This window comes from Eschscholzia californica, unplaced genomic scaffold, assembly GCF_041429995.1.
Source record: "Eschscholzia californica isolate CP2 unplaced genomic scaffold, dmEscCali1.0.p SCAF_3, whole genome shotgun sequence".
Classification (NCBI taxonomy): Eukaryota; Viridiplantae; Streptophyta; class Magnoliopsida; order Ranunculales; family Papaveraceae; genus Eschscholzia; species Eschscholzia californica.
In genome coordinates, this window is record NW_028238420.1 from 39661742 (window position 1) to 39689406 (window position 27665).

The following is a 27665-nucleotide window of genomic DNA, read 5'->3' on the forward strand; positions in this document are numbered from 1 at the left end:
TCAATGCTTTGTAACAACTAAAGTAAATCATATGCGATTTCTCAAAAAAATAAATTAGAGGTGCCGAACGGGCTGGGTTGTTTCTATAGCACCTGGCCCATTTTTATATAAGGCCCACAGATCATTAAGGAAAGCCCAAACGCCTTCCTCGTTATTTGTAACCCTAACATTATGTGTCGTCAAATCAATATGCAGAACATCAGTAGAGTAGGTAGACGGTAGAGGTAGACCCATCTTCCCCACCTGCCACATTAATGTAGTATTAAATTTGGATCTTTTTGTATTTCTTCAATATATACATACTCCCAAGTCTTCATCCTTTCATTTTCTCAAGAATTTCTTTACTTTTCAACTTCCACTTAACCTAAACAATTTCTTGCCAACTTTTTTTTTCATATAATATCTCACAAAATCATGAGAACGTGGAATCAGAAAATCAGGTAATCCTTAACTACTTTTTCTTCTCTAGTTGTTGATTTTCAGCTCATGTTTTAATCCTTTGAGCTATTCATTGTTCTTAAAATAGGATCTTTTAATTTGATTATATATTGCTAGCTTCAACAAATTCTGTAATTTTTTTTTAATAAAATGTATGTCTACTATATTAGTATCAGATCTGGTTTGAACAGTTTCCTGGTGAATGCATAATCATAAAGATATTGTTTGATATTTTCCATTCTTTATCATCTGACTATTGATTTTTCTGCATAGCCAAACAAGATTGGCATGTAGAGGTTTAATTTTCATTATATCTTCATGCACTTTGTATGCCCTTCTTTCTTATACTTCCACAAACAATAGTTCTTATTTTAAGTGTTCATTTGAAATTGTTTCTTTTTTTTCATTTGTAGGAATCATTAACCACAATGACTTGCTCTCTCTGGAAACAAGTAAGTCTTACTGTTCATGTGTTTATAAATTATTTGGTACTAGTTAAGAAGAGTTGTGCACTCTTGATGAACAATGGATAACTCTACTTAAATACTAATATATTTATAAAGCTGCCGAAAATAATACAAGTTAGTGATGTTCTTTAATTTTCGTTTGTAAATGACTTCGGCTTAACCGTGTTGGTGGAAGTCCATAACCAGTGGACAAAACTAGGCAGCACAAACAAAACTAGTCATCTTTATTATCAACATTAAGGTTCTGGCAGGAGAGAGATAGGTTCTCAAAATTACTCACCTCTTCTCCACCATAAAGTTACTTAGGGTCCGTTTGATAAGTTGGAAAGTCCGAGTAAGAAAATCGATTTTTTTCGGATGGGAAAGAAAGTGAAATCATTCACATGTGAAATCAAGCTTCCAAGTGTTTGGTTGGTTGTGGGAAAATCGTGAGTGCCTTTAAGGAGCTGTCTAAAAGCACACACAAAATTACTGTAGGCACACACAAAATTACTCAGAATGGGTGCCTTTTGAAATAAGGATGAGCACCCTTAGCAGTCTCCATTAACCAATATTCATCATCCTGGTTCTCTCTCTCTCTAGTTCATCCTATTCCTATTACCACATGGGGTTTCAGGTATAAAGATCAAGAACCAAAGAAAAAACTCTACAAACCATGAATCAATAAAGCAATCTTTATTGCCATTAACAGAAATTCATCAAATTCAGATCTTATAACTCAAGATGATGAAAAAAAAAAATCCTAAAGTGGGTCTTCATCGGCTTGTTGAATATCTTATGTCTGCTTGAATCATCACCTTCACTGCCTTTGTTGCTTAAATCATCACCTTCACTGTCAATATCAACATCAAGATGAGGAAAGTTTGGTTCTTCTCATTTATGTTATCTTCCCCAATCGATGAGGAAAGCTTCATGTCTGTTTACCTTTGGTAACCCTAGATTTAAGTTATCTTCCTCAATCAACATATAGTGCACTTCGAAATTAATCGGCATGAAGAAGAAATTTCGAAAGTTTGTTTCTAATTTAAGTTATATTCCCCAATTTATTGGTGTAAATCTTTGATTCTCTCCAACATCTCTCTCTTCTCGTTTTCTCTCTAGCGCCTTCCTTCTCAGATCTGCCCGAGAGAGAGGGAGAATGAAATAAAACGTGAATTTACCGAAATACCCTCATTGGCGGAGAGAGAGCGTGACTTTTTTAGCGTGGGTAAGAAATTGACTTTCCAACGTTGGAGATGGTAAAATAAATGGGACAATTTTCCTACTTTTTTTTCCATCAGAAAGTGACTTTCTCACCTAAAGTGTCATAACAAACAGTGGAAAACTGATTTTCTCACGAAAATCGATTTTCTAACTTGATTTTCCCACGTATCAAACAGACCCTTAGGTCGGTTTGATACACTGAAAATAGTGTTGAAAAAGCCATTTTTTTAGAAAAAATGAGCATTTGGTCCAAATTTTTGGGGGGAAATTTGCGTTTTGTCCCTTCTCAGCCAAATATGCATTTCCAGTCCAAACCTTATGACAGCTCACACTTTTCTGTGACAGCTCACACTTTTCTGTGACAGCTCACACTTTTCTGTGACAGATTTGTAAAAATCCCTCTTTTACCCTTCCATTGAAAACACTCTTACTTCCTGACGCCTTGTCAGTATGATGGAGAGGGAGCAATTAAGACCATTTAATGAGGGATGGAGATTTGACGTTAATTGCTCCCAAAATCTCTGGCAATCACACCTAAATATCTCCTCTATCTCGAAATCTCCTTCTTTTTTGCTTCTTTCTCTCTCTAAATCCTTCTCAAAACAATTTCATCTCTCTCTATTTCTTTCAAATTTCAAAATTTCAGCCAAATTTTTAGCTAAAATTTGAAAGACCGCCCATAAGTATGAAATATTTCATCTGAGAAGCTTATTTATACAGAGATTTTGGGAAGTTAACTACATTGGTCATTATCTTCCTCTGACTTTGTTTTGTTCTTTCAGGTGAAACTTTCTGATTTTTTATTCCTTTGTCTTCAATGCTTACCCGAAACCATGAGACCATTATCTTCTTTGTCTTCATTGCTATCCTAAATATTTCACCTTAATGTTTCTGATTTGCTTAACTAAACATTAATGCTCTCTTAAACCATTACCTTCATTCCAATTCCTCATATTTTTCCTAAATATTTAACCTGAATGTTTCACTCTGAATGTTTCTGATTTTTTTTTAACTTTCTTATATTCCAGGTTAATTTGTTGGCATTACATAATGGATGGCATTGAACAAATAACCACCCTGTCAAACACAGTATCAATCACGTATGGAAGTAAATTGATATTGTTATGTTATTACTGAATCCTTGTTGATAACAAGATTCGTATTCTCATTTTCTTTTCTGTTTCCTTTCAGTCAAATGCTTTTGAACGTTGGATCAACCGGTCCTCTCTGGTGAATGGATGTTTATGTTACTTTCTTTAGTACTTCTCTTTTGATTTTACAATGATTACTTGAATATGTTTACTTGAACTACTCAGGGTGGAGCGCGACTTTTTCTATTCTACCCCTCCTCCTGTAGCTGTAGCACACACTAGAATTGCTCAACAGGAAAGACAGCGGTAGTCTACTTTAATACTCCTCATATTGCATAATAATTAATAGTAAACTCAGTGATTTCTATCGTACAATCTGGTTTCCTATAAAATAGTAATTACCCTATTTATATAAGTGCGTAAATTGTCTTATTTACAGTTAACTCATTGATTTACAGTAAACCAACTGATTTCTGGTAAACAAGCTGATTTGCTGTCAACTAGATAGTTCTCTAACCATATACGTGCGTAAACTGTGTTTGTTTTCGTAAAGTCGATGGTTTCCGTTAAACTAATCGGTTTCTGGTAAACTATCTGATTTCCGGTAAACTAGATAGTTCCCATTCATATTATTTCTCATTAGATTAGAAATTATCCACTTTGCACTGGACACGTAATGTTTGTTAAATTTTCTGGCAATTGACCATTGTTATGTTTCGTGCAGTTGTCCACAAGATTTTATATACGTGCGTATATTGTTTGGTAAACTCATTGATTTTATGTTTCTGGCAATTGACCATTGTTATGTTTGGTAAACTCATTGATTTCCAGTGTACTATCTGGTTTCCTATAAAATAGTAATTACCCTATTCATATACGTGTGTAGTCTTGTTTACAATAAACTCATTGGTTTCCAGTGCACTAATAGGTTTCTGGAAACAAGAAAGATTTTCTGTCAACTAGATTTTCTGGCAATTGACCATTGTTATGTTTCATGCAGTTTCCCACAAGATTTTATCTCTCCATCTTCAACAACTCATGCTGATGCATCTACTGCCCTCGTTAGGAGAGAACCTCTATGATCAGATAGTTAGCCGGAAATTTTTACATCCATTGGGCAGGAATATCCCGGGGTGCTCCTGCGTTTCGACAAGCTCTTAGTCGATATTCCATAAAACATGGATACAATTATAAATTCCTTAAGAATGATCTATCCCGGATAACTTGTGTATGCAAAACTCCTAGCTGTGGTTGGACCATTCATGTTGTTGCTCCTCTGAAGTCCCGTTCCATGTTTGTTCTCAAAGCTTTCAACCCTGTGCATACGTGTGATGATTTTGTATTTTCTTCTCGTAAGCCTAGGCTGTCAACAGAAGCTGTCAGCCAGTTAATAGCTGATGACATCCGAGAAAATCCTACAAATAGTACCAAAGATATTATAACATCATTTGTAAAAAGGATTATGGTATAGCTCTTAGCTACTACTATTCATATAAAGCTCGGAATGCTGCTATTTCTTTAACATATGGTGAAGAAGAGGATTCATATGCGAAGCTTCAGTGGTATGTGGATGCACTATCTCGATCTAACCCAAATAGTCATATTGATCTTCAAGTCGATCCAGTTTCTCGTCGTTTTGTTAGAATATTTATTGCTCTTGGAGCGAGTATTGAAGGCTACAAGCACTGTCGACCGTTAATATTTGTTGATGGTACCTTTGCCAAAATCAAATACAATAGATGCATACTTGCAACTGTAGCAAAGAATGGAAACGATGGTACATACGTCCTTGTATAGTTTTCTGAAAACTACCTGATTTTCTGACCACAACCCAGTTTTCTGATAACTACCTGGTAACAAAATAAAATAAATGTCTGTCTTGTCCGTAATCGATTTTAATTCCAATTACTGATTCATTACAGAATTGTTTGTTGTTGCCTACGCTGTTGTTGATGTAGAGAATGATCCAAACTAGACTTGGTTTTTCTGCAATTTGGGACGAGTTGTCGCTAGTAGTCCAGCGTTGACGTTTATATCTGATCGGCACCATGGTATTATAAATGCAGTTTCCAACATATTCCCAGAGGCCCACCATTCATATTGTGTATGGCATTTACGCAACAATATGAATTTACGTGTCAAAAATGGTGCAAAGAAGTCTGACTATTTCAAGTCACTAATATTTAAAGCGGCTCGGGCGCTAACGGTTTTGGACTTTCAAAAGTACACTACAGAACTTGTTGTCATGGGCGGCAATGGTGTGCAGTCATTTTTGTACTCCGTCAATCCTAAAAACAGGGCCATGTGTATTTTCCAGGTAATAGGTATGGTTTGATTTGTTCTTCTCTATCTGAGTCTTTCAATTCTTGGATAAAGGACGAGACAGTTCTTCCCATTTCGGTCATGCTCGATATGTTGCGGGTAAAAATAATTAACATGATGAACGATTGAATCGGCCTCCTGGAACTCATTCCTATGCCCGAAAGTCAATGAGACAATGAAGTCTAGATTTAATGTTTCCTGCAGTTGGAAGTGTCTTCAATCTGCTGAATTCAAATATGAAGTTATGTCGAACCCCAGCCACTCCGTTGATCTTGTTAATCTGACTTGCTCATGTCGTAAGTGGCAAGTTCAAGGTATTCCATGTGAACATGCTATCTTGTAAATTAAAGTGCATGGAGGTGATTCCTCAAAGTTTTTTGATCCTGCCGTCACAACAGACGCTTATTGTAAGACCTACAGTCTTTTCATCAACCCTGTCCCTACTTTTGATGCACCAAAATCATTCGATAAAGCCAACATGATACTTTCTCCCTTAACCAAGAAGCGTCCCGGGAGACCCCGAACTGTTAGGATTGAAAGTTCCGGAAACTTTCGAAAAAGGCAGAAGAAGGTATGCGGTCGATGTAAACAACTCTCTTATCACAACAGTGCTTCGTGCAACCAATCTATTTAGTGATTGTAAATGTTCTTCATTTGAGCAGGGGAAGAGTGTGCACTGGGCATTCTACAATTTTGAATAGCTTCTACAGTGTTGGAGTTTTTCAGATTATGAATAGAGTCTGTGTTTTTGTTAACATTCTGTTGTTCTTTTTTTGTGTAACTTATGTGGCACATAAGTTAGTTATTTAGTGCCACCAACCTATGTTTTCAGGATTCTATCTTGTTTCCAGTGAATTTAGTAATGTGTTGGACATTGAACTGTTTCCTGGAATCTTGTAAATGTATTGTCTCTATGTTTCCTTTTGCAACCTATGCCTGTGTTTTGTTAACATTCTGCTCTTCCTTTTTTGTGTAAATAATGTGGTATATAAGTTAGTTATTAGTGCCACCAACCTATGTTTTTCCGGATTCTATCTTGTTTTCAGTGAATCTGGTAATCTGTTGGACATTGAACTGTTTCTTGGAAGCTTGTAAATTTACTGTCTCTATGTTTTGTGTTTCCAATTTATGTTTTTAGTAAATTTAGTAATGTATTAGGCATTGAACTGTTTGCGAAGTGAATTTTCCTGTATAGCTTGAACATTATTTGTATACTAAAGTGAATCTTGTAAATGTACTGTCTCTATGTTTCGTTTTCCCACCTATGCTTGTGTTTTTGTTAACATTCTGCTCTTCTTTTCTTGTGTAAATAATATGGCATATAAGTTAGTTATTTAGTGCCACCAACCTATGTTTTTCAGGATTCTATCTTGTTTCCAGTGATCTGGTAATGTGTTAGACATTGAACTGTTTCCTGGAAGCTTGTAAATTTACTGTATCTATGTTTTGAGTTTCTAATTTATGATTTTTGTAAATTTAGTAATGTATTGGACATTGAACTGTTTCCGGGAACATTATTTGTGTACTACCCAATTCTTATTCGAACTTGGGTTGTAGTTAGACACTTTAGTACTTCGATTAATGAACTTAACAAAACAATGATCAATGAGCATAAATATGTCAATGTTCTAAGTCACAAACCATTAATATTTCACAAACCATTAATAGCAACGATGATAGGAAAAGCACTTCACGGTCGATGTTCGAATCTGCCAACATTAAGTTGTCTGCAAACCAATCAATTATTTGAGAGTCACAACCTCTATTCATCATCAGCTCGTCTAAATCTTTTGCTGTTAGGCAGTGATGCTGGTCCTTGTTCCAGACATCGAGGTTGTACAAGACAAAGTAGAATTCATTAGTCACTCAGGATAATTAACTAGAAACTGTCTTGTTTACTAACCACAAACCTGTTTACCAGGAACCTTCCTGTGTACCAGACACACACTAATTTTCTGTCTGTAAAAAAAATTATGAACCAAAAATATTTTGAAGGAATAGATAATACCTTGTCCATCCATTTTTCATGAACTCTTCCATCAATGGTTTTTCAGTGTCTTTCACATATGGTCATACCCCCTATTCTCTAGTTACTCAATTTCACATGGGGTTCTTTCTTCAGTTTAATCATCTCCAAATCAATAATCGGGACTTCACTTGTTCCTTTTTCCGTTTTTCTCCTCACCCTTGGATTATTCTTAATCCTCTTCATAAGTGATGTTGGTACTGGCGAAGACCCTTTCCCTTTTTTGGATGCTACTCTTTTGGGAGGTCTTACATGGAGTGATTGAAACTGTCTCATGTTTGCGGACACTTCTTCCACTGATTGTCTTCCTATTTCAGCAATATAGTCGAATTTTTGGGCCCTGGGTGTACACTCTTCATCTTCTTCAATCTGCACGGGAGACTTCTTTGGTGGAGTCCACTCAATTAGTTGGGTCTTGAGTTCCATGTTGAGATCAAAACTAGGATAATCGTCGTTTGGATCCACCATCCTCTTTACATTATAGTCTGTAAATAAATTACATGTGTAGTATTAAATTTCTAAATTCCGTACAAAACTTAATGGTGGGGACAACTTAATATCAGAACGTTACCTCTTTCTTTTGGCAACTCCTTTTCCATTGTATCTTCAACCCATCCCCCCTCCTCACTTGACAAATTTATTTGGATCTCCTCTTCATCTGAATCCTCTTTACTTATTTCTGTTATAAATGGATATAAAAGAAGAATTTTAAACTTGATTTTTAGGACCATTTAGTAAAGTTACGTACGAAATTGTGAGTTAAGATAATTGTTTGCCTTGGTTACTCTCAGCATCTCTTTCCTTGCTTTCATTGCTTTCCTCGCTATTGTCTGATATAACTTCAGTGTAAACAACATTAAGTCATTTCCGAGACATAGAATAATTTACTATGAATGAAAAAGTTTCCTATAGAGGATCTAATTCTGCTAATTAGAATTTCAATACCCTAAAACCTTGTGAACTAATACTTAAAACCTGCCAATTGTTTACTATTTTTGGAATAAGAATAAAAACACTTGAAACTAACTCAATACTAAATGTAGAGAACAATATTAGATTAAACCAAAATAAATTCTTAATCTGAAATTAGAGTTTGCCTTTTTTCGCAGCTTTGCTTGCACCCTTGCTTTTGTCCTTTTTTTCATCCTTTGTCTCCTCATCTTCATCCTGTTCTTCCTCACTCGCTTCATATTCTTCTTTCATTTATTAACTGCCTTCTGATTCATCTTCCTCACTATTCTCATCATCATCTTCTTCACCATCATCTTCTTCACCATCATCTTCTTCACCATCATCTTCTTCAGCCTCTTCTTCCTCACCTTCTTCATCATCCGTATCTTCTTCTCCACTGTCAGAATTTTCCTCATTACTCGCTTTACCTTTTCCCTTATCTTCCTTTCCTGCAACTTCTTTACTCTTTTCCTGCAATTTTCCTCCCTTTCCTGCATCTTCCTTTCCTGCAACTTCTTCCTTTCCTGCATCTTCCTTTCTGCAACTTCTTTACCTTTTCCCTTATCTTCCTTTCCTGCAACTTCTTTACTCTTTTCCTGCAATTTTCCTCCCTTTCTTGCAACTTCTTTTCCTGAAACTTCCTTACTCTCTTTACCCTTTTTCCTTTACTTTCTCCTCTTTTTTCTCTTTCTCCTGAGCCTCCTGTTGTTGTATTGGTGCTTTCTCTGTATTCATTTCCATTACAGGCACTAAAATGCCTTCCGCTGATCGAACATAAGTGGCTACTGGAATCATTCCCTCTGCCAGTAGATCTGAATATCCTTTGAATGCATCGTCTCTCTCTTCAATAGCTTCTGCCAGTTCTGCCTGAAGTTCTTCATTTTCTTTCCTAAGCTTTTCATTTTCTTTCTCCAGCTCGTCATTTCTTAGCTTAAGTTGGTCAATCTCAAAAATCAAGTCACTTACGTTGGACTTGGTCTCTATTGTTTGCAAGAACTTGGTTTCTTCTTCGTTGAGGGGGAAAACAAAAGCTTCACTTACCTGAATGAGGAATAATATCGTATAATTATTTTCTTTTATTAACATGCGTAGTGGATATCTTAATGTAAAGTAAAAACATTTCAGTAAACCAATAAGTTCTAGTAAACCAATAAGTACCCAGTAAACCAACGAGTTTAGTACATAAGTTAGTTTACACATAAGTTTACTGGTATGTAAATGTTATTTTATACCTGTTCAGATGTTAGACTGGCTAGCTTCTCGTTAAACATTGCAGTTATTTTCAACAGAGACCACCTTACAATCCTTGGGATTTCATCTTTATACTTCTCCTCTCTTTCATAGCATAGAGTATGCTCACAGAACCATAGCTTTAAATAAGACAAACACATTTGTAAATTGAATAAGGCCCTTCAATTCTAAGATATAATTGAAATAAACTTAAACATACTCACAGGCAGGATTAGTAGGCAGCCTGAAGCTCTAATTGGGTCGTTCGGGTGCTTATTCATATGGTTTATCATGTATTGGTGCACTACCACTGGCCAATTATAACTGTGAATTGTTTCCATTGATTCCAGGTAGAGCAGAATCTGTGTTGGAATCGAGTACCCTATTGTTGAAGGAAATAAAACATTCGCAGCTATAAACATGATTATCAACCTGATGGCATCCATCTCATCCTCTTGCCCAACCGCCTTTCTCAGTGCATTAGTTATTTTAATGCATGTCACTTTTGGAGGCACCTCTCCGAAGTACTTTTCACAAAAATCTACTTGTGGTTTCTTGAGTACTTTGGTGGTTGGGAAAACCTCTGTTACCTCCCCTCTCAATGGCATGCCAAGAATCACAAAAATATCTTGAGGCTTCACCTTTAATATTTTGCCAGCGAGGTTGAAAGTTTATGTTGAAGAGGAATACAAGTAGAGGAGTTCAAAAATCGCCTTGTTTGGTCGACTTGTGCTGTCTAGGCCAATCTTGTCATTTATAGACGCGTTCACCAAGTTGTTGAATGGAGACTCTGCAAGCAACTCCTTCTGCCTGCTTGTCAATTTTGGATATGTTACTTTCAACTCGTCCATGTATTTTTAAGAGAAATCTTGTACACCTTTGACAACTTGGTTGCCAAATTGTCGGGTCTATTTTTTGGCTCACTTGGAGAGCCAACCCAGCCACTTGCAGAGCCACCTTCAGGTACAGCTTGTTGTGTCTTCTTTTTGGGCCTTCCTTCTGGTTTTACATTTGCCATTTTTCTCTTTCCTTTAGTTTGTGGCACCACCGTTAAGGTATCATCTTGTGAGACCTGAAAAAGTTACAAACCACTGACATTAGAAAGAGTTGAATTTTCTGGCAATCATCTGTGTGTTTCATAAAGAAAACTTAACTATGGTAACCATTCAGTGTACAAGAAATCAACTGGTTTACAACAACTATTTTGTTGTACCAGTACGTAGTAAAATTTTTTGCGAATTCCTCTTTGTATAATATACAACTTTATAAAAAAAAAACTACAAACCACTCACATAAGAAAGAGTTAAATTTTTTGGAAATTATCTGTGTCTTACATAGTTAAGTATGCTGGATAATTTTTTGAAAATTATCCAGTGTACAAGAAATCAACTGGTTTACTGGAACTATTTGGTTGTACCAGTACACAACTTTTATGAACAGATCAATGTACAGGAATATGTACTCGGAATAAGTTTATGAAACAGAAAATAGTTAAAGTTTTTAGTTACATACCTTTTTTCTAGGGCTCATTCTTCGACTTACTTGTTCTTCAATAACAGTTTTCGATCTACTAGACCGAGGTTCATCAATCGATACTTTCTTACTTGATTGTTTTGATGTAGTAGGCTTTACCATCTGTCCAAAACAAAGTAATATCATACAGTAACGAAATCTCTTAGTTGTTCATGATATAGAGATAGATAGATAGAGAGAAAAAAATTAGAACATTAGGGCTTTTTGAATGAAAATTTACCAGAGAAAATAACAAAAACTTATGTTCATGATATAGAGTGAGAGAGACAGAGAGAGAGAGAAAACCTACCTTTGAAATGAAATCAGGTGAAAGAGGGCTGAAACAGAGAGAGAGAAAAACCGTTCCTTCTTGGCTTCTGTTTCTGAATTGAAATCAGGTGAAAGAGGACTGATTTTAGAGGGATTTTATGGCTTCTGGTTCTTTAATGGCTGGTGGTTTTTGAGAGAGGGAACGGTTTTTTGGTAGATGGAGATTTGAGTGAAGTTAATTGAGGAAGAGGGAACGGTTGCTGGTAAAGGCGTGGGAGAGAGAGAGTGATGGGGATGGGACCCCTCCACCTGCAACAGTCACATCTAGCCGAGTTTTTCAGATTTTTCGCTTTTTCCGGGCAATTTGAGTGGCAAAATTCGTAAATTTTGAGTGGCATGATTCGTAATTTTTGAGTGGCACGAATCGTAAATTTGTTAAAAAAGTAAGGGTATTTGGGTTGTCCAAATTCAAATCTGACACAGAGGACCTCTTTTATATTTTTTCCCAACTCTGGATTGGGCCCTTATTTTGGGCCTAACTTTGGGCCTTACATCCATTCTCTATTTTTTAAATTTCTATTGTTTGATTGGACCAAAACAGTGTGACAGTCGTTTTCTATAGAAAAAAAGTGTGAAAAAACCCTTAAAATTTTTACCACCAAAAACGTGGGAAAACCTATTTCTAACCCTCACCAAAAAACACTCTTTCTCTCGTCTTCCTGTTTTTTCTCAAATTGTTTACCTTCACCTCTGGAAATCGTTTCTTCTCTCTAAAATTTTGTCTCTTTAATATCACCTCACACTCTCATTTTAGAAACTCACTTTCTCATTTCACTCTCGCTGGTCTTCTCCATTTAATCCTACAACACTTTGTGGATTGCAGCTCGATTTTCATTCAGTCATTTTTTTATGTAGGTACTTGGATGAAGGCTTGAGGAATCGTATGGATGATCTTCCTAAGCGCCACGCTTGCCTGCTCCAATGACGCAGCGGAAAACTAATAAAAGAGTCTTAGATCTTCGTCTAAAGACTATAGAACCGAAATTGATAACAAGAATACTAAAATACTGAATTTTATTGATTGAATGAATGAATGAAACAACTTCTAAGCCCTCTTTATATAGACCTAGGGTTTCCTAATCTTGGTCAAACTCCAATAGCAACTCCTAATAAAATAAAATAGTAGAATAGTAGTAATCCTAAGCTGATAACAATTCCAAAAATAGAAAAAAACTAGTAAAAATTCGTTTTGAGGCCCTAAACGATGGAATTTTCCCCTCAAAGTGGGTCCGTTGTGGAGAAGCGACAATGAATGACCGGAACGTTATTTCGCACCATCCCTCAAAATTTCGTCCAATTCCGACACCCGTAGCTTCGGTTTTGGCCGTTTTAGTCTGTCACCTTTGAATTTAGCCGCTTCTATTTCATCCATGTATTTCTCGGCCAATTCCTCTACATCATCCAAAGAAAACTCCTATCTCTCCTTTAGTGAAGTATGATTTAGATAAGAAACCCACGAGAAAAAAAAGAGGTGGAGTGTACTTGAAGAACAAGTTTTGAGAGATTTTTCTCACAAATATGTGATCCAAATTTATTGTTATAGTTCCTAAAGCTTCTCCAATTTCTGTGATTAAAATTATATATGACGGAATTGAGTCTATTATTCGTAATTCTTCAAACTCCAAATCTATATGATTGTTCTGGAAACTGTTAGAGTATAAAGATCGAGATCCGAAGATATCCATATCGACCGTCCAAAATATATGAAGATATTATTTGTACTTATCCTAGATAGAGTCCTAGGAAAATAAGATACCCAAGTCACTCTATAAATAGAAGTGATCTCTATGTACTTTACATTGAATTGAGTTGCATTGAGTCTTCGAGTCTGTAACCAATCAATCCCACAATTGTGGAAATAATATAATCCAGCCATTCATGGCTTTGTCCATGGATGTAGGTCGTGATCCTCCGATCGAACCACGCAAACCATTGTGTTCTTTATTTTAGTGTGTGTTCTTCTATTCATCGAGGTTTTACCTTTTCACATGGTATCAAGAATAGGTTTCGTTTCAGTCCTGCCTCGCTTCCGCATTCCACGATTTTTTAATCGTTGTAATTAATAATCGATCAATCTCTTAGCCGATTATTTTCAAATATCCAAGATTATCTTGTGTTTTTCCGTCATCTTCTTATGGATTTTCAAGAAGAAATTGTATCTAAAATTATCTTGTGTTTTGCATTCATCTTAATTATTCACTTGGGTATCTACAAAGATATCACGCCCACATGCCCATGAATAGTCTTAGGATTTGTTCACAGTAACATGGTCTCCAATCGTGCTAAGGATTTCATCAAACATCCTTATCATGTCCACCCCCGTTATCACAGTTAGAAATTCTGGGGGCGTCAACAACAAAATTAGTCTATTCATGACTAAGTTTTAGTCCAATATCAATGAGTTCTTTGTGCAATAAGTCAACAACAATGAATCCAGATTAATTTAAAAATCTAGTCAACATCACTTTCCTCGTCTTCCTCTGATCATTGTGCAGTTGCAAGAACCATCTAATTTCATTCAGGAAGCATCTTTATTCCATTCCAAATAGCAAACCAATCTATTGCTTTCATGGATTTTGCCAAACCATCAATTAGGATTCTAATACAAATTACATGTGATTTTTATTATTTGAAATTAACCCTAAATCGATTTTGAGAAATCCTGATTTCGGGAAACCCTAATTATTTTGCTAGTGGTCTTAATTTCCATAATTTTATTTGTGACAACTTCTCTGTTTTGTGACAGTCAGTTGCCACAGTTTTTATTGTTGAAAATTTCCTTTTGCGACGGATTACTTGTCCCTTATATCCAACTAATTCTAGTTGTGACACAATATTTCTGTCACCCTTTTCCTTTGCTGACACTATATCTTCATCATCCTCTTCATGGATCCTCGAGATGAATCGACTATGTCCACCGGTTTCTCTCTTACATTATCAACTACATACGGTATCGTTTTCTCCCTCCCACCAAATTTTATTCGAGCTCGAGAGAGAAAGAAAGCAAAGAAGAAAAGAATGAGATTCAAGCTTACGAAATTTTATATCAAGTTTATGTACGATTACAATTTTAAGTTGCAGACAAAGAATTCAACACCATTCGCAATTGTTCGACATTAAACAAAAAAAAAAATTAAAAATTCAAGTTCAAGTTCAAGTTCAAGTTTGGATAAGATCGTATGCGAGCAACATCCATCTTTTCCAAGTACAATTTTCAAGTTGGAAACTCCACAATTTCCGCTTCCAACTTGAGGGGGAGTGTTAGAGTATAAAGATCGAGATGAATCGAGATCCAAAGATATCCGTATCGACCGTCCAAAATATATGAAGATATTATTTGTACTTATCCTAGATAGAGTCCTAGGAAAATAAGATACCCAAGTCACTCTATAAATAAAAGTGATCTCTATGTACTTTACATTGAATTGAGTTGCATTGAGTCTTCGAGTCTGTAACCAATCAATCCCACAATTGTGGAAATAATATAATCCAGCCATTCATGGCTTTCTCCGTGGATGTAGGTCGTGATCCTCCGACCGAACCACGCAAACCATTGTGTTCTTTATTTTAGTGTGTGTTCTTCTATTCATCGAGGTTTTACCTTTTCACAGAAACTTGATTTATTGGATTAATTGTCGAACTTTTGAATCCTTAAAGTTTAAGTCAATAAATAACATATGAATAAAAAATTTGCCAGGAAGATTAGGTTTTGTGTAATGATATTCATCCAATTAACTTCAAATTACAGAAAAATTTGTGCGTAGGATGTTGTTGTATTTGGATGATGGTTGTCAGCTAGGATTGGCATCTTTATTTCAAGCATTTGTCGATGGGAAGATGGGGAAGGACAATTTGGGGAAGCCCAACAGAGCAATATTTGAAATATTATGTAGATATAATTTGAGCAAGGATACTTTTCAGTTTGGGGAGATTACACTTACTTTAAACTCTATTAGGTTCACTTATGGATGGCATAGAGTAAGATGCATTCTCAAAGGTTGCCGGGAATGATCTTTCTGATGATCCTTATTTTGTGAAGTACTTTGGGGATAAGGCCTCGACACTTACGAGTACTAATATTGGGAATGCTTTAAAGAGGGTGGTCAATGACCGAGAATCCGGGTTCGACTTTGTGAAGTTATTTATTATGTACTTGGCTTCCACCCTTCTTTTTGCTACTTCTTCCAATTACGTGGTGTTGACCACTTTTTACCGTAACATCGAAAGTCAGCTTATGATCAGAAGGGTCTCCTGGCCGCGTGCAATCCGTACTTTCATGACGACTTCTATTAGGAAACATGTAGAAGACCCAATTGCAGCATGTGGATGTCTAATTCTTTTGCATGTAAGTAATTTTATGGCATGTACATCTTTTCTTATGCTAATATCATTTCGAAAGCTTGTTAAAATTCTACCTAACATTTCAATTACATTCTTCTTTATGTACATAACATTCTTAATTATGTTCACAATATTCCTATTTTTGTACGTTAATTTGACATTTGTTCTATGTACAATATTGGTTCTGTCTGCACAGTAAATTGTTCAAGGAAGAATCCTTTTATTAAAGAATGATGCCAAGAATAGTTCGCTGGTCCCTCACTCCCTTCACTATCGATGGCTTTGAAAATCACGCCCACTTGATCGGAGTGGAAGATGTAAGTAGAAAAGGACAGTTCGATTTCATATATGTTGAATACAAAGTTCTTAATATTCATTTTCAGTTATATTTAAAGTACATTACGATTGATGTACATCGCAAATAATTTGAATTGCATGTTTCCGTTGATTTTGTTGATCCTCCTTATGAAGTAGAAAAGACGCTTCTTGTCTTCAAAGAAAGGGTTGTTGTCAATGTAAGCATCCTGGAATGACTTTACGGAGCGTCCTTGAATAAAAAAGTTTATTTTTTTTCTTTGTTACATCTTATTTAAGCTTGCACCGGCTAGCTGAAAAGCCTGGTTCCGCCCTACTCATGGATACCCATACTGGCTTAATTCTCATCTCTAGTTATAACATAATGATTTGTTTGACACATCAAGTAGGTGTGTAGTTAGGATGTTCTTAACTAGATTGGTCGGATGAAGAGCTTGGTCAGTGGACCTTGATTGTACCTAAATCAAGGAAATGCTCTTTGTAGGTAGAGGAAGTTCATACATGGTTTGATTCAACAAATTACAGTCAGCAAATGATTGAAATCAACTGTGGAAAAGAGAATATGGTTCCAAAAGGTACTGACAAATGAAACTCTAAATAAGTTTCGTCTAACTGCAAATAGGCATCTCTCATGCATATATTTATGGGGCAACACTCCTTCCACCAAATTCCAATTTGGGTGTCAACAAAAGAGGAAAATGTGTTGACTGTTGACAGCCTAAAAATGAAGAATAACTTGTAGATGAAGGCAAGAAGATGTATGAAAGAGAAAATAACAGCCGGGCCCCCATTGATCTTTACTTTTTTTTTTGTTGAAACCCATAAATTTCAACTTACATGCATACCTGCATTGACTTGACTTGGTCAACTCACATCTTCTAGCTTCTGAACTGAGTCAACCCATCAACTTGATAGACTGGTAGAAACTAAGAATGTTCATTAGTTTTTATGACTATTAGATAGAAATTACAAGTTAATTTAAAACCATTATATTTGCAGAATTGCAGTTCTAAATTAAAGCCTGGTTTTATGTCTTGGAATAAACTCTCATAACTTTGAGTTTCACTCAAGAAATCAAAAGCACTAAAAAGTGCTTAAATAGATCAAATCATGGAGTGAAAGAGAGAACAAAACAACACATAACATTCTCTTATTCTCATCACTACATAAAAAGAACCCTAAAAAAGAATTCTTCCACTATGGCTTAAGAAAGCAAAATATTCTCAAAACCTTTTTTTTTCACTATAAAGCATTCAAGTACTACACATAGACAACAAAGGTTTCAACCCTAAATCATGGTTCATCCTGCAACCGACAGAAACGGTGTTCTTCCTACAACGGTACAACAAGAACGACGATCGAGATTATTGAAATGCATTGCCATTGTTATACTAACTATAGTTTCACTTTTGGGTCTTCTTGTATTGATATCATGGCTTGCAGTTAGGCCAAGAAGACTAGTTTACACTATTGAGGATGGTAAGGTTAATGGGTTTAAACTACACAACAACCATCTCAATGGGACATTTGACTTCACATTAAGGGCATATAACCCTAATAATAAGGTCTCTTTGTATTATGATTCAATAGAATTTTTTGTTTCCTATGATGGTCAAACTATTGCATTTGATGTTGTTGAACCATTTTATCAACCAAGTAGTAATGTTACTAGGTTTGAGGTCAAGGCCACGGCTCATTCGGTGCAGTTGCTTGGTTCAGTTTCGAAGGATCTTCAACATGAAAAATCCTCGGCGGGAGAGATGGAGCTTGATGTTAGAGTGAAGGCTAAGATTAGGTTTAAGCTTGGGATTTGGAAGTCATCTCATTATAACTTGAGGGTTTATTGTTCCTCAGTTGTGGTTCATTTGAATTCTTCAAAAACCTCTCCTCAAAGAAATTTCTGTGATGTTGATACTTCAAATTTTTAGGTTATTTTTTTATTGGTGTTATTGTATTACAATTATATAGCTTATTGTTTTTCTTCTTGAATGAGTTAATGCAATTTTATCCTCCTCTAGAACTTCCCATAGTGAAGGAAAGTTTTAAGATATGGACACACCCGGGACTTGATAGAGGCAGGCGCTTCGTAGGATCCGCCTTAAAAGAGAACACCAAAATATAAAGGCCAAGCCCAGATACATCAAAAGGCTGAAAGCCTGAGAGTCTCCCTCAAGGCAAATTTTAAGGGAGAGTACCGAGAAAATCGACCCCTTTAATGACACTCCCATCACATAATTTCTCTTTATGTGATTACTTTCACCTCTAAATTATAGGTAAACGGGGTCAGTTTGACATGAGCGAAATTTAATATACACAAGTATAGTATTCACCAAAAACTTGTTGTAATATGTCCCCGTCGCAGACAAGCTATACAAGGACTAGTACGTGAATGGAGAAGTTTTTAAAGGTAGAGGTATTGCAATGAGTCACAATTTTTAATTTCCCATAGGATAATGTATTTCGAAACTATACATAGTATTTTTGATCCGTTTATGTTAACCCAAAAGTGTGGTGTGGAGTAGATAGTCATATTTTGGGTAATAAAGAACTGTGTTTTGTTAGAACCCTAACAAAATGAGTAGAAAATGTAGGTGTTTGATATTTACGCCCGAGTGTGCACAAAAATGGAGATTGCACGAGATAAAGATGCGAAGGATCTCATCTCATGTTTTGTTTAAGCGGCAGAGAAGACATCTGGCGATATCGCCGAAGGGTATAAACTCTGAGGGTATCTCTGTTAGAGTATATCTTCATCTTCAATGACTAAGATTACTTCTTCCAAACTCATAACTAAAGGTTGAGATTACATCTCTCAAACTTATCTCTGGAAGATTATAATTTCCAAACTTTTTATCTGCAACGATTGAGATTATAAAACTATTTGTATCTACTGGGCACAGGTCATACCCTCGTAAAATAATAAGAAGGTAAGAAACAAATAAGATGACCCCATGGCTTCTGGACAATTGGTTGTACATTTGCACTCGATTTCTAGTTTAATTGATTTTGCATCTCATTCAAGTACCAAGAAAGCAGGCACTATGAGTCGAAGTTTAAAGTTTTTGTTGGATATAGACCATGACAGTCATTACAATGTATTGATACACCATCAAGATGTGATAGGCATGATAATCATCTGATTTTAATCTTTAAATGCCAACTTAAGAGGCCTAAAGCTCAACTGACTTACATTAATTAAATTTAAATTCAATAAATTTTGAATTTGCACTTTCGTGGGATTGAATTTGGGACCTCTTGATTTGAACAAAAAAAAAAAAAAGAGTACAGAGAAAAAGGTATATGGTTGCTTTATTAATAAGAAAGGGTGCGCCGTGCATCCAGTATCGTTTAGTCACTCGTGGTCCCAATTATCATGGAACTAAACTCCATGCAGGGTAAGGACACGTACACATATTTAATTTAGTTTTTTATTTAAAAATAAATTGTCCCCATAAAACACCTTTTAATGCCTATCGATTTGTGAGATGAAAGCTAGACGGGAATTTTATTTTCTGTAATGAATAAATTTAATATGAATTCTTTACGTTAAAATATATTTCATATTTTAATCTAATTTAATAGATGTTTTTTTCATCTAGATATCTTACTCACACAATTAATTGAGATGCGAAAATAAATATAATTTGACTTAAATTTATAGCGAAACATAGTAGATGGAAATTGTACATTAGAAACAATTGATGGAAACAAAAAAGTACATTTGACTTAAATTTGTGATAAGTTAATTACAAACAATCTAAGCCAAAAACCTTATCAGTACAAGTCAAATTTAGTCTATCTAATTTTGAATTTTATTGATGTATTGCTCCCAGGTGATTAAAAATCCTGTACATTAACAAGAACAAACATTCTTCGAAATTTTGACAAAATTAAGTTACAATTAAAAATTCAGATGTATACTTTGTAAAGAATAGATTAAAATAGATAATATCATGAAGAAAGGCAGGTGGAATGATAATTAAGTCAAAATTAGGGGCTCCATACACATGAACAAGATCTAGGGTTTCATAATAAATTACTAGGTTATTGCATTATTTCCTTCCTTTGTGACTAATGTCTTCTTATGTGGTCAATAACATTGGGGAATGAAATACCAAAAACTTCTACTTTCTAATTACTTTATTGGTCATCTCAACAAAAAAAAAATACTTTATTGGTCTCGATATTATTATCAAAATCACTTTACGAGTAGAATCTTGGAGGAATTTTAGGTGAAAATAAAATATTTGGGTGGAAAAGAACAACTCTATCACTTACCAAAAAAAAAAATCCTACCTCTGTCACAATTAGTTGTGTGGGAGCACTAAGTAATGCAGGATGAATACTAGAGTTGTGTTTGTCAGGCTGTCAACCCATCACCCTATAACACAATTATCAATATAATCACATGTTACCACCGGGTACGTAGAGGCAACATTATCTAATGCTTAAATACGTCTCATAGTAAAAAAAAAAAAAAATTGTTAAGATCGTCTCATAGTAATTGATAATGGAACTATGGAACTCAACATGGATGAGTGGTTAATAAAGCTGAGTGGGAGCTAGAATTTAAATTTTACATTCTGCTAAAAATCAACTACATTTCTTTGGTATGTAAGAATGTATTGTACTACTTGTATTCATTCACACCACTTGTACAGTACTCTCATACTAGTATAGAGTGGTGATTACCTTTAAAACTCGTCATCACAATGGTATGTCTCCGACGTACATGAAACATTTTCTTCTCTCTACAGGCACATGCATAGACGCGCACGCGGATGCGGACATAAAGTCTCTGTAGTTTTCGACTAAGTATCTTGTTATGATGATACTATTGTATAAACAAGATTCATTTAAAATCAGACAATGAAACTCTAGATTTTACCAAAATATTTTAAATAATGTGGGTTCAAAAGTCTTCCGCCCTAAATGTAATGTACTGAGAATAGTCCCACATTGGAGAATGGGTAACTAGCAACCAAGAATATAAAGTATAGGTCCTCTCCACTCATTGCCAATTGGTTTTGAGTTGGATGGCCACAAACTTGACATGGTATCAGAGCTAGGCCCAACACGTGATAGGCTTAAAAGCCACACGTGCTCCACGTCACCCGTAAAGAAAAAAAAGACACGTGTTAGGCTCAAAGAACGCCACACGTGAGGGGGCGTGTGAGAATAGTCCCACATTGGAGAATGGGTAACTAGCAACCAAGAATATAAAGTATAGGTCCTCTCCACTCATTGCCAATTGGTTTTGAGTTGGATGGCCACAAACTTGACATGTACCCATCACTAGGTGTAGGGTTTAACTTTCGTGTTTTCCACAAAATAGAATAAATATAGTCTATAGACGAGTGAGGGGGAAGAGATGAGATATATAAAAAACATTTTGGAATCGGGCTTTTGGTTTAGTTGGGCCTCCACCTTAGTATTTGCTATGGTCGGTTCGGTCGACCAATTGACACCTGAACACAAGTCCTTGGTGGGTTTAAATACTAATTCTTTTCCTTTATAAAGCAAAATTGCAATTATCACTAATCAAAGGATTAAGATGATCTAAAGTTTCAAAAGTACCAAGCTTTGTAATGCTAAATTTAAAGAAGTATTGGAAAATTAATATAATGATTACTTATCAATAATCATGTTTATCAACCATTTATGGAAAACAATAGACTCTAAATGCCAAAGGTTTTAACTATCTTATGTAGTTCGACCATACCATATCTAGCTATTAAGATTTTTAGTAGTTGATTTAGCTTGCATGGTGCCTCATGAATTTAGACCGACTTATATTCATATTAGTACTTAATTATTATTCGGGAGATTTTAACATTGACCTCCACTTTTATATCGAAATTATGACTACACCCCCATTTTTTAAGAATTTTTTATTTACACCCCGACATGGACGGAAAATGTTAGAATCTAGTTAAATGTCAGTTTTGTAAACACAACCACCAACACAATCTTTATCTTCACAACCATCATCAATCTTAAAGGTTTTAATCAGTGATCAAAGTTGTATACCTTCTTTGGTTGATTAGAGCTAATTGAGTTAGAGGTAAGTTCATAGAAGAAGTCAAATTTGAAAGTTGATTAAGAAGATGGCGGTGGTGGTAGTGGTGGTGGAAATAGCCGAAGATCGCCACGATTTCAAGACAAGCTCATTCTGGTCCATGTTTTTGAAAAGAGGTGACTCCATTTCGGGATGTATAAGTTGTTGATACTTCGGTCCGTGTTTTTGAAATGAGATGACTTCATTTTAGGATGTATAAGTTGTTGATACCTCTTTTCACAAAATTTCGCAAAATCATTGTTTAGGTAGTGTTGATAATGATGGACTTGGAGATGATGAAGATTATAAGATTCATTATCAAGAAAAATAGTTCAAGCATTGTTCAAAAAAAAAAAATAGTTCAAGCAGTTTGCGAAGAGTAAGATTGTGGCGATGGTTGCGCAGGTCGGAGAAGATGAAGATGATGATGATGGTGATGGTAGTCGATGAAGGGAATTAATAGTTGTTTGTGGTTGATGAAGTTGATTATTAGAAAAGAAGAAGGTATTGAGATGGAAATTAAAATGTAAATAAGGACATTTTGTCCTGATTCACATATATGATTCCCACGACTGACATTTACCTAGAAGTTAACGTTTTCCGTCCACGTGGAGTATAAATCAAAAGTTTTAAAAAATGGGGGTATAATCCTAATATCGATTTAAAAGTGGGGGGTCAATGTCAATATTATACATAAGGGCATTTTTGTCTTGATTGACATGTGTGATTCGCATAACTGACCTTTAACTAGAAATTAACATTTTCCGTCCACGTAGGGGTGTAAATCAAAAGTTTTAAAAAAACGGGGGTGTAGTCCTAATATTATTATAAAAGTGGGGGTTTGTGTCAAAATCTCCCTTACTATTTTTATCACACAAGTTCACTCATCCAAGAAGACAAAAAAAATAGGAAGACAAGAAAAGGAAAGTAGTAGTTTAGGCTTTATGGTTTTGATGGAGAAAAAACAACTACGATAATAAAAGGGTTACTTAGACCAAAATAATCTGACAAAACTCTATATAGGCTAAAACATTTTAACAAAATAGCTATCTGGATTAAAATCGTTGTCCATTTACATAGGTGAATTGTTGCGACGAAGAACTAGTAACTAACAAAAGTAATTAAGAAAGTAAATAATCGAGCAAGCAATCACACAGAACACAGAAAGATCTACGTGGTTAGGTTTGTGAGTACTTCACTATTGCGGATTCCACAATGGATGAAGTACAAGTTCCGAAGGGTTACAAGATATCTCTAGGGTTTCCGTTTATATAGCTACTGAAACCCTAAGTAATCCCACCGCCTCTTTATTTCTAAATCAAAATATTCATGTATACCGCTAACATTAATAACCACCTTAAAAAGAAGCCATGCTTCGCGGACAACAAGGTCAGTCTTTCTTCTGATATTAGCCCTGCTAAATGGGTCCAAAATTTAGCGTCAGGGCTTAGAACGGGATTGCAGGTTGCAAACCAGGTTAGATATCGACCCATATCTGCTGATGTCAAAAAATGGTCTTCCGTTATATCAGCATGAAACAGGGAGTTAATGCATGACAACCTCCATTATGGTGAATGTTTTGTCAAGTCAAGTTAGATTCTGTTGAATGTTTCTGCCCCTCAGTTCTGATTATCAGCTTCTTTGCTCCTGTTTCTCGCTCCTTGCTCCTGCTTTTTACTCCTTGCTCCTGCTCCTTACCCCTTGCCCCTGCTCCCTGCTTTGTTCCTGCCTGTTGCTCCTGTTCGTCTGTTCCCAAAGCGGGAAAAACCAACAAAGGGTTCGAAAACCGCTCCGACGCTCAAGACAGTCAGGGTGCTCTTTGCATTAAAAAATGAATATTGATCGATCCTTTTAGGGTCGAGTTGTGAGAACTCAGAGTTTCTTGTGATCTTTTAGGATTTTCAGATCCTGTCCTTTGAAGGACGATTTGGGGGCCTTTTATAGGCTTAAGAGGCGACGGTGATTGCCGTGGAGGGAAGTTTTCCCTTTGTGTTTATCTCATATCCAGGATAGATGAAAGTTCATAAGTTTAAGGATCTTTCGTAGATATCCTGCCGATGTGATAGATCTCTGGGAAGAAGTTTCCTCCCTTGGACGCGTGAAGTCCAAACTTGCTTGAACACTCAGAAATCTGTAATCGACTGAGATCACTGTGGAGATTCTAGGATTAAGTCGATAAGTTACTGGTGCACTTTGCCTTCCCAGTTCTGGGCGTAAGGCATCGACCGAATCTACGTGGACCCCCCTCATTCCTTTAGAAACCCCAGGGTTGATCCGTTCATGCCAAGGGTGTTACAGGGCTGGTTTCCTCTAGCCGAACTCCCAGTTAGGGGAGTACGTGACGGATCGTCAAGGGTTCAGCTGACCTGTTACCTTAAGCCGGGTTTACCCGATGGACTTCAGGTCTGATCTTGACTCTTCAGACGCTAGTCAACGTCTGGACATTTTGAGCATCATCAATATCCAAGTCACCTTCAACATGAATAATTTTTATTCTCATAATGGGTAAAATGCTTTGATATACAAAATAGTAATTTAAAGTTTCATTTGTTAGTCGAACCCCTTCTCCATTTTATTTCTTTCTTTCTCCGCTTTCTTCCGCCATTTCTTTAATTAACGAAAAAAATCAGATCGATGAGAAGATGAGTTTTAAAACAAAATCTCTTTCTTGTGCCTTTATTTTTTTTTCATTTACACAGCATTCAAATTCAAAAATTTTCAGAGAACCTAAATCAATAACGATAGAAACAATTTGAAAACGGAATAGATCTTCAAGTTCCAAAGCTGATCGTTTCTCTGTTTATGTTATACGATATAAACAACTTAATTTGTTGTTCTATTCAACTTTTTCTTCAGTTTGTGCTTTCATACCGACATGATTTTAGATCACTCTCCTCCAATCACCTAAAAAAGCATGACAAATGAAATCGTTCAAATTTGTCTCATCGATTTCACGAAGAGAAAAATTATCAATTCGTGAAAATGAATACAAAGATCTAGGGCTTATTGTTTACTTCGTAGCTCAAATGCATCTTGGCAAACAATAGTTCAAATTTATGAAGAATGTTGAAAGTGTCTTGAATATGGGTTTGACATCTAACCCGGTTTATGACCCGCCAACTCGCTTAGTTTTGGACCCGTTAGGTATCAAATCCTTAAACAGAGAATCTTTTAGAGAAATGGCAATAAGAGATTATGGAAGGTCTTGAAAGAGATGGAAAGAGCGACTGGGTAAAGCTGGAGATACCGATTTTAGAAGAATGGATTCGATTTGTATTAAGAGAGAGAAGAATATAGAGATTGAGAGAGAAATTCGATTTGGGATTGGATCTTCTCTCTTGATATGATTCGGCTGGAGATTGATAAACAAAGAAGAGAGAGCTGGATACTTGCTAAACACGAAAATTACAGGGTGTTTCTTTCAGTTTTATATAAGAAGAAATAAGATAAGATTTGGGATATAAAAGAAACAGGGAGCTATCAATTCATTATCTCCTCACGACTAAGAGAAAAAAAGAGAGCAACACCATCTCTCATCTCTGAACAACTCGGCTGACATTTACCATCTTCACCTTCTATATTTCTTTTAGTAAGAGAGAGGAATTACCAGAAGTTGTAGAGACATTAGTAAGAAATAGAGAGATTCGTTACTATTTTCAGAAAAATCAGAAGTTGTAAAAAGAGAAAGAGAAAAACAGCAAATCAATATATCTTGTTTAATCCTCCTTCATTTCCCTTTTGAAATTTCCTTTTCATATTATTGTAAAAAAAATAGTGAATCAATTGTTATTTTTTTTTGTTGAACTAATTGTTATTTGTTCATTTGGTGAGAAAAAAAAGAAACAGTAGAAAGAGGAGAATTTAGTTGGAGAAGGAGACCGCGTTTGGTCCATAAGTTCTGCTGGAAAATCATTTTCTCAGAGGGTTCATTTGGCTTCTGAAGGGAAAACAAATTTCCAGTGAGAAAAGTTCTGATTTTCCTCTCTATTTATCTCTTAATTTCATGTTTATTGGTTTAATCTTATTTGCCATGAGTAACTAACCATCTTATCTAGGATTTTAGATGAAGTCCATAATAATTATTTTTATCGATATGATTTATGTGAGTCAATCAGTTCTTAGATCGAATTTCATATACTTTAAGTTCTTATTGCTTTCAATGATAATATCTTCTGGATTTTAGACCATTCATGTTGTAAAATCCGAGTAATATAGAAAATTGATTAACTAATGCAAATACGTCACCTTTAGGATTGATTACATGGATCCCTTACTCATTTTTTGCAATTAATATAATAAGAAGTTTGGTGGAGACCCATTTTTATATTTCCTTTGGTTGAAAAGACAACAAAAGTACTTTTTGGAAATTTTGGTTAAACTTCCAACCGATATTATTTTTGCTAAAAGGAAACCAGACGTTCAAAACCTAAACATTTTATAAATAGTCCTCAAGCCCGAGGCAAACCCCACACAGTGCATACCTTAAGCAACTTCAAGCGAACGTCTGGGTTTGGCCCCAATAAGTGTCTGACAGTTCGATTTTGGCCTAAAGGGCTAATTTTTGACGAAATTAACTTCAGGGGCAAAAAAGGAATTATTTCCAAAAAAATAGGTTAAAGACATAAAAGCCACATCACCTCATTCTTTCTCCTCCACTTCACCTTATCTCTCCTCCATCACACCACCTCCTTTGCACCTCAGCTTCTTCTTCTCCAACGAATGGTTGCCGGCCGGAGTAAAAATTGCCGGCCACCATTAACTTAAAAAAAAAAAAACTCGTATTTGAAAAAGAAATAAACTTTTGTTGTGAAAACAGATTTAGAAGTCTCTATTCAAAACGTAAACTTAATCATCTATCTCTGAATGTTCAGAAAGAAGTTTTACTAGTTATCACTTATTAAGTTTTCTAGTCTTAATATACCATATTTCCAACAAAGATATTACGAGGACATCTAGAATCCTCCCAATGGGAACCCTTACTTTTTTTTTTTTTTTTTTGATGAAGGAAAATAACATTACTAAACAAGCAAATACAAAGAGTTTTAGCGTACTGCCGAAATAAAAGAGGGTATTACATTCCACACTTTACTATGACCATATCTTCTACCCCATTTTGCTAGCGCATCTGCCTGAGCGTTGCAATCCCTAGGAACGAAGGTGAATATCACACCGTCAAATTTGTTTATGAGTTCTTTAACTTGTTGCATATTCTTCTTGGATTGCCAGTGAAGGCCAACATTTTGACCATTGATGAAAAGTATAAGAGCTTGATTATCACTTTCGATGTGTGCATGAGTGATCTTCAACTCTATGGCCCATTTAACACTGAATAATATGGCAATACTTTCACATTCTTCCGCATTCTAACATCGAACTGAGTC

At 35.6% G+C, this 27665-nt stretch overlaps 2 protein-coding genes and 1 long non-coding RNA gene across 7 annotated transcripts; 2 read left to right on the forward strand and 1 right to left on the reverse strand.

Moving 5' to 3' along the window:
- The first annotated feature begins 222 nt into the window (after window positions 1–222).
- On the forward strand, window positions 223–6454 carry LOC147550207 (uncharacterized). Of its 5 annotated transcripts, none has more exons than XR_015238022.1 (7): window positions 223–440; window positions 852–890; window positions 3137–3208; window positions 3300–3338; window positions 3425–3505; window positions 4200–6092; window positions 6184–6454. It is a non-coding gene; the product is annotated as an uncharacterized LOC147550207 (long non-coding RNA). The 5 variants fall into 5 exon arrangements; XR_015238024.1 differs by having other exon boundaries at window positions 4200–4761; window positions 5158–6454; XR_015238025.1 differs by lacking the exon at window positions 223–440 and adding an exon at window positions 712–765 and having other exon boundaries at window positions 4200–4761; window positions 5158–6454.
- A 2521-nt stretch (window positions 6455–8975) lies between these two features.
- On the reverse strand, window positions 8976–10878 carry LOC147550208 (uncharacterized). The gene is made up of 4 exons (XM_086670496.1): window positions 9953–10878; window positions 9731–9868; window positions 9145–9539; window positions 8976–9051 (listed from the first exon to the last, which is right to left on the reverse strand). Exons 1-3 carry the CDS (start codon window positions 10334–10336, stop codon window positions 9150–9152), a joined length of 912 nt encoding a protein of 303 aa, XP_086526622.1. The 5' UTR covers window positions 10337–10878; the 3' UTR covers window positions 8976–9051; window positions 9145–9149.
- A 6643-nt stretch (window positions 10879–17521) lies between these two features.
- On the forward strand, window positions 17522–18243 carry LOC147550209 (uncharacterized protein At1g08160-like). The gene has a single exon (XM_086668433.1). It carries the CDS (start codon window positions 17522–17524, stop codon window positions 18152–18154), a length of 633 nt encoding a protein of 210 aa, XP_086524559.1. The 3' UTR covers window positions 18155–18243.
- Window positions 18244–27665: the final 9422 nt, after the last annotated feature.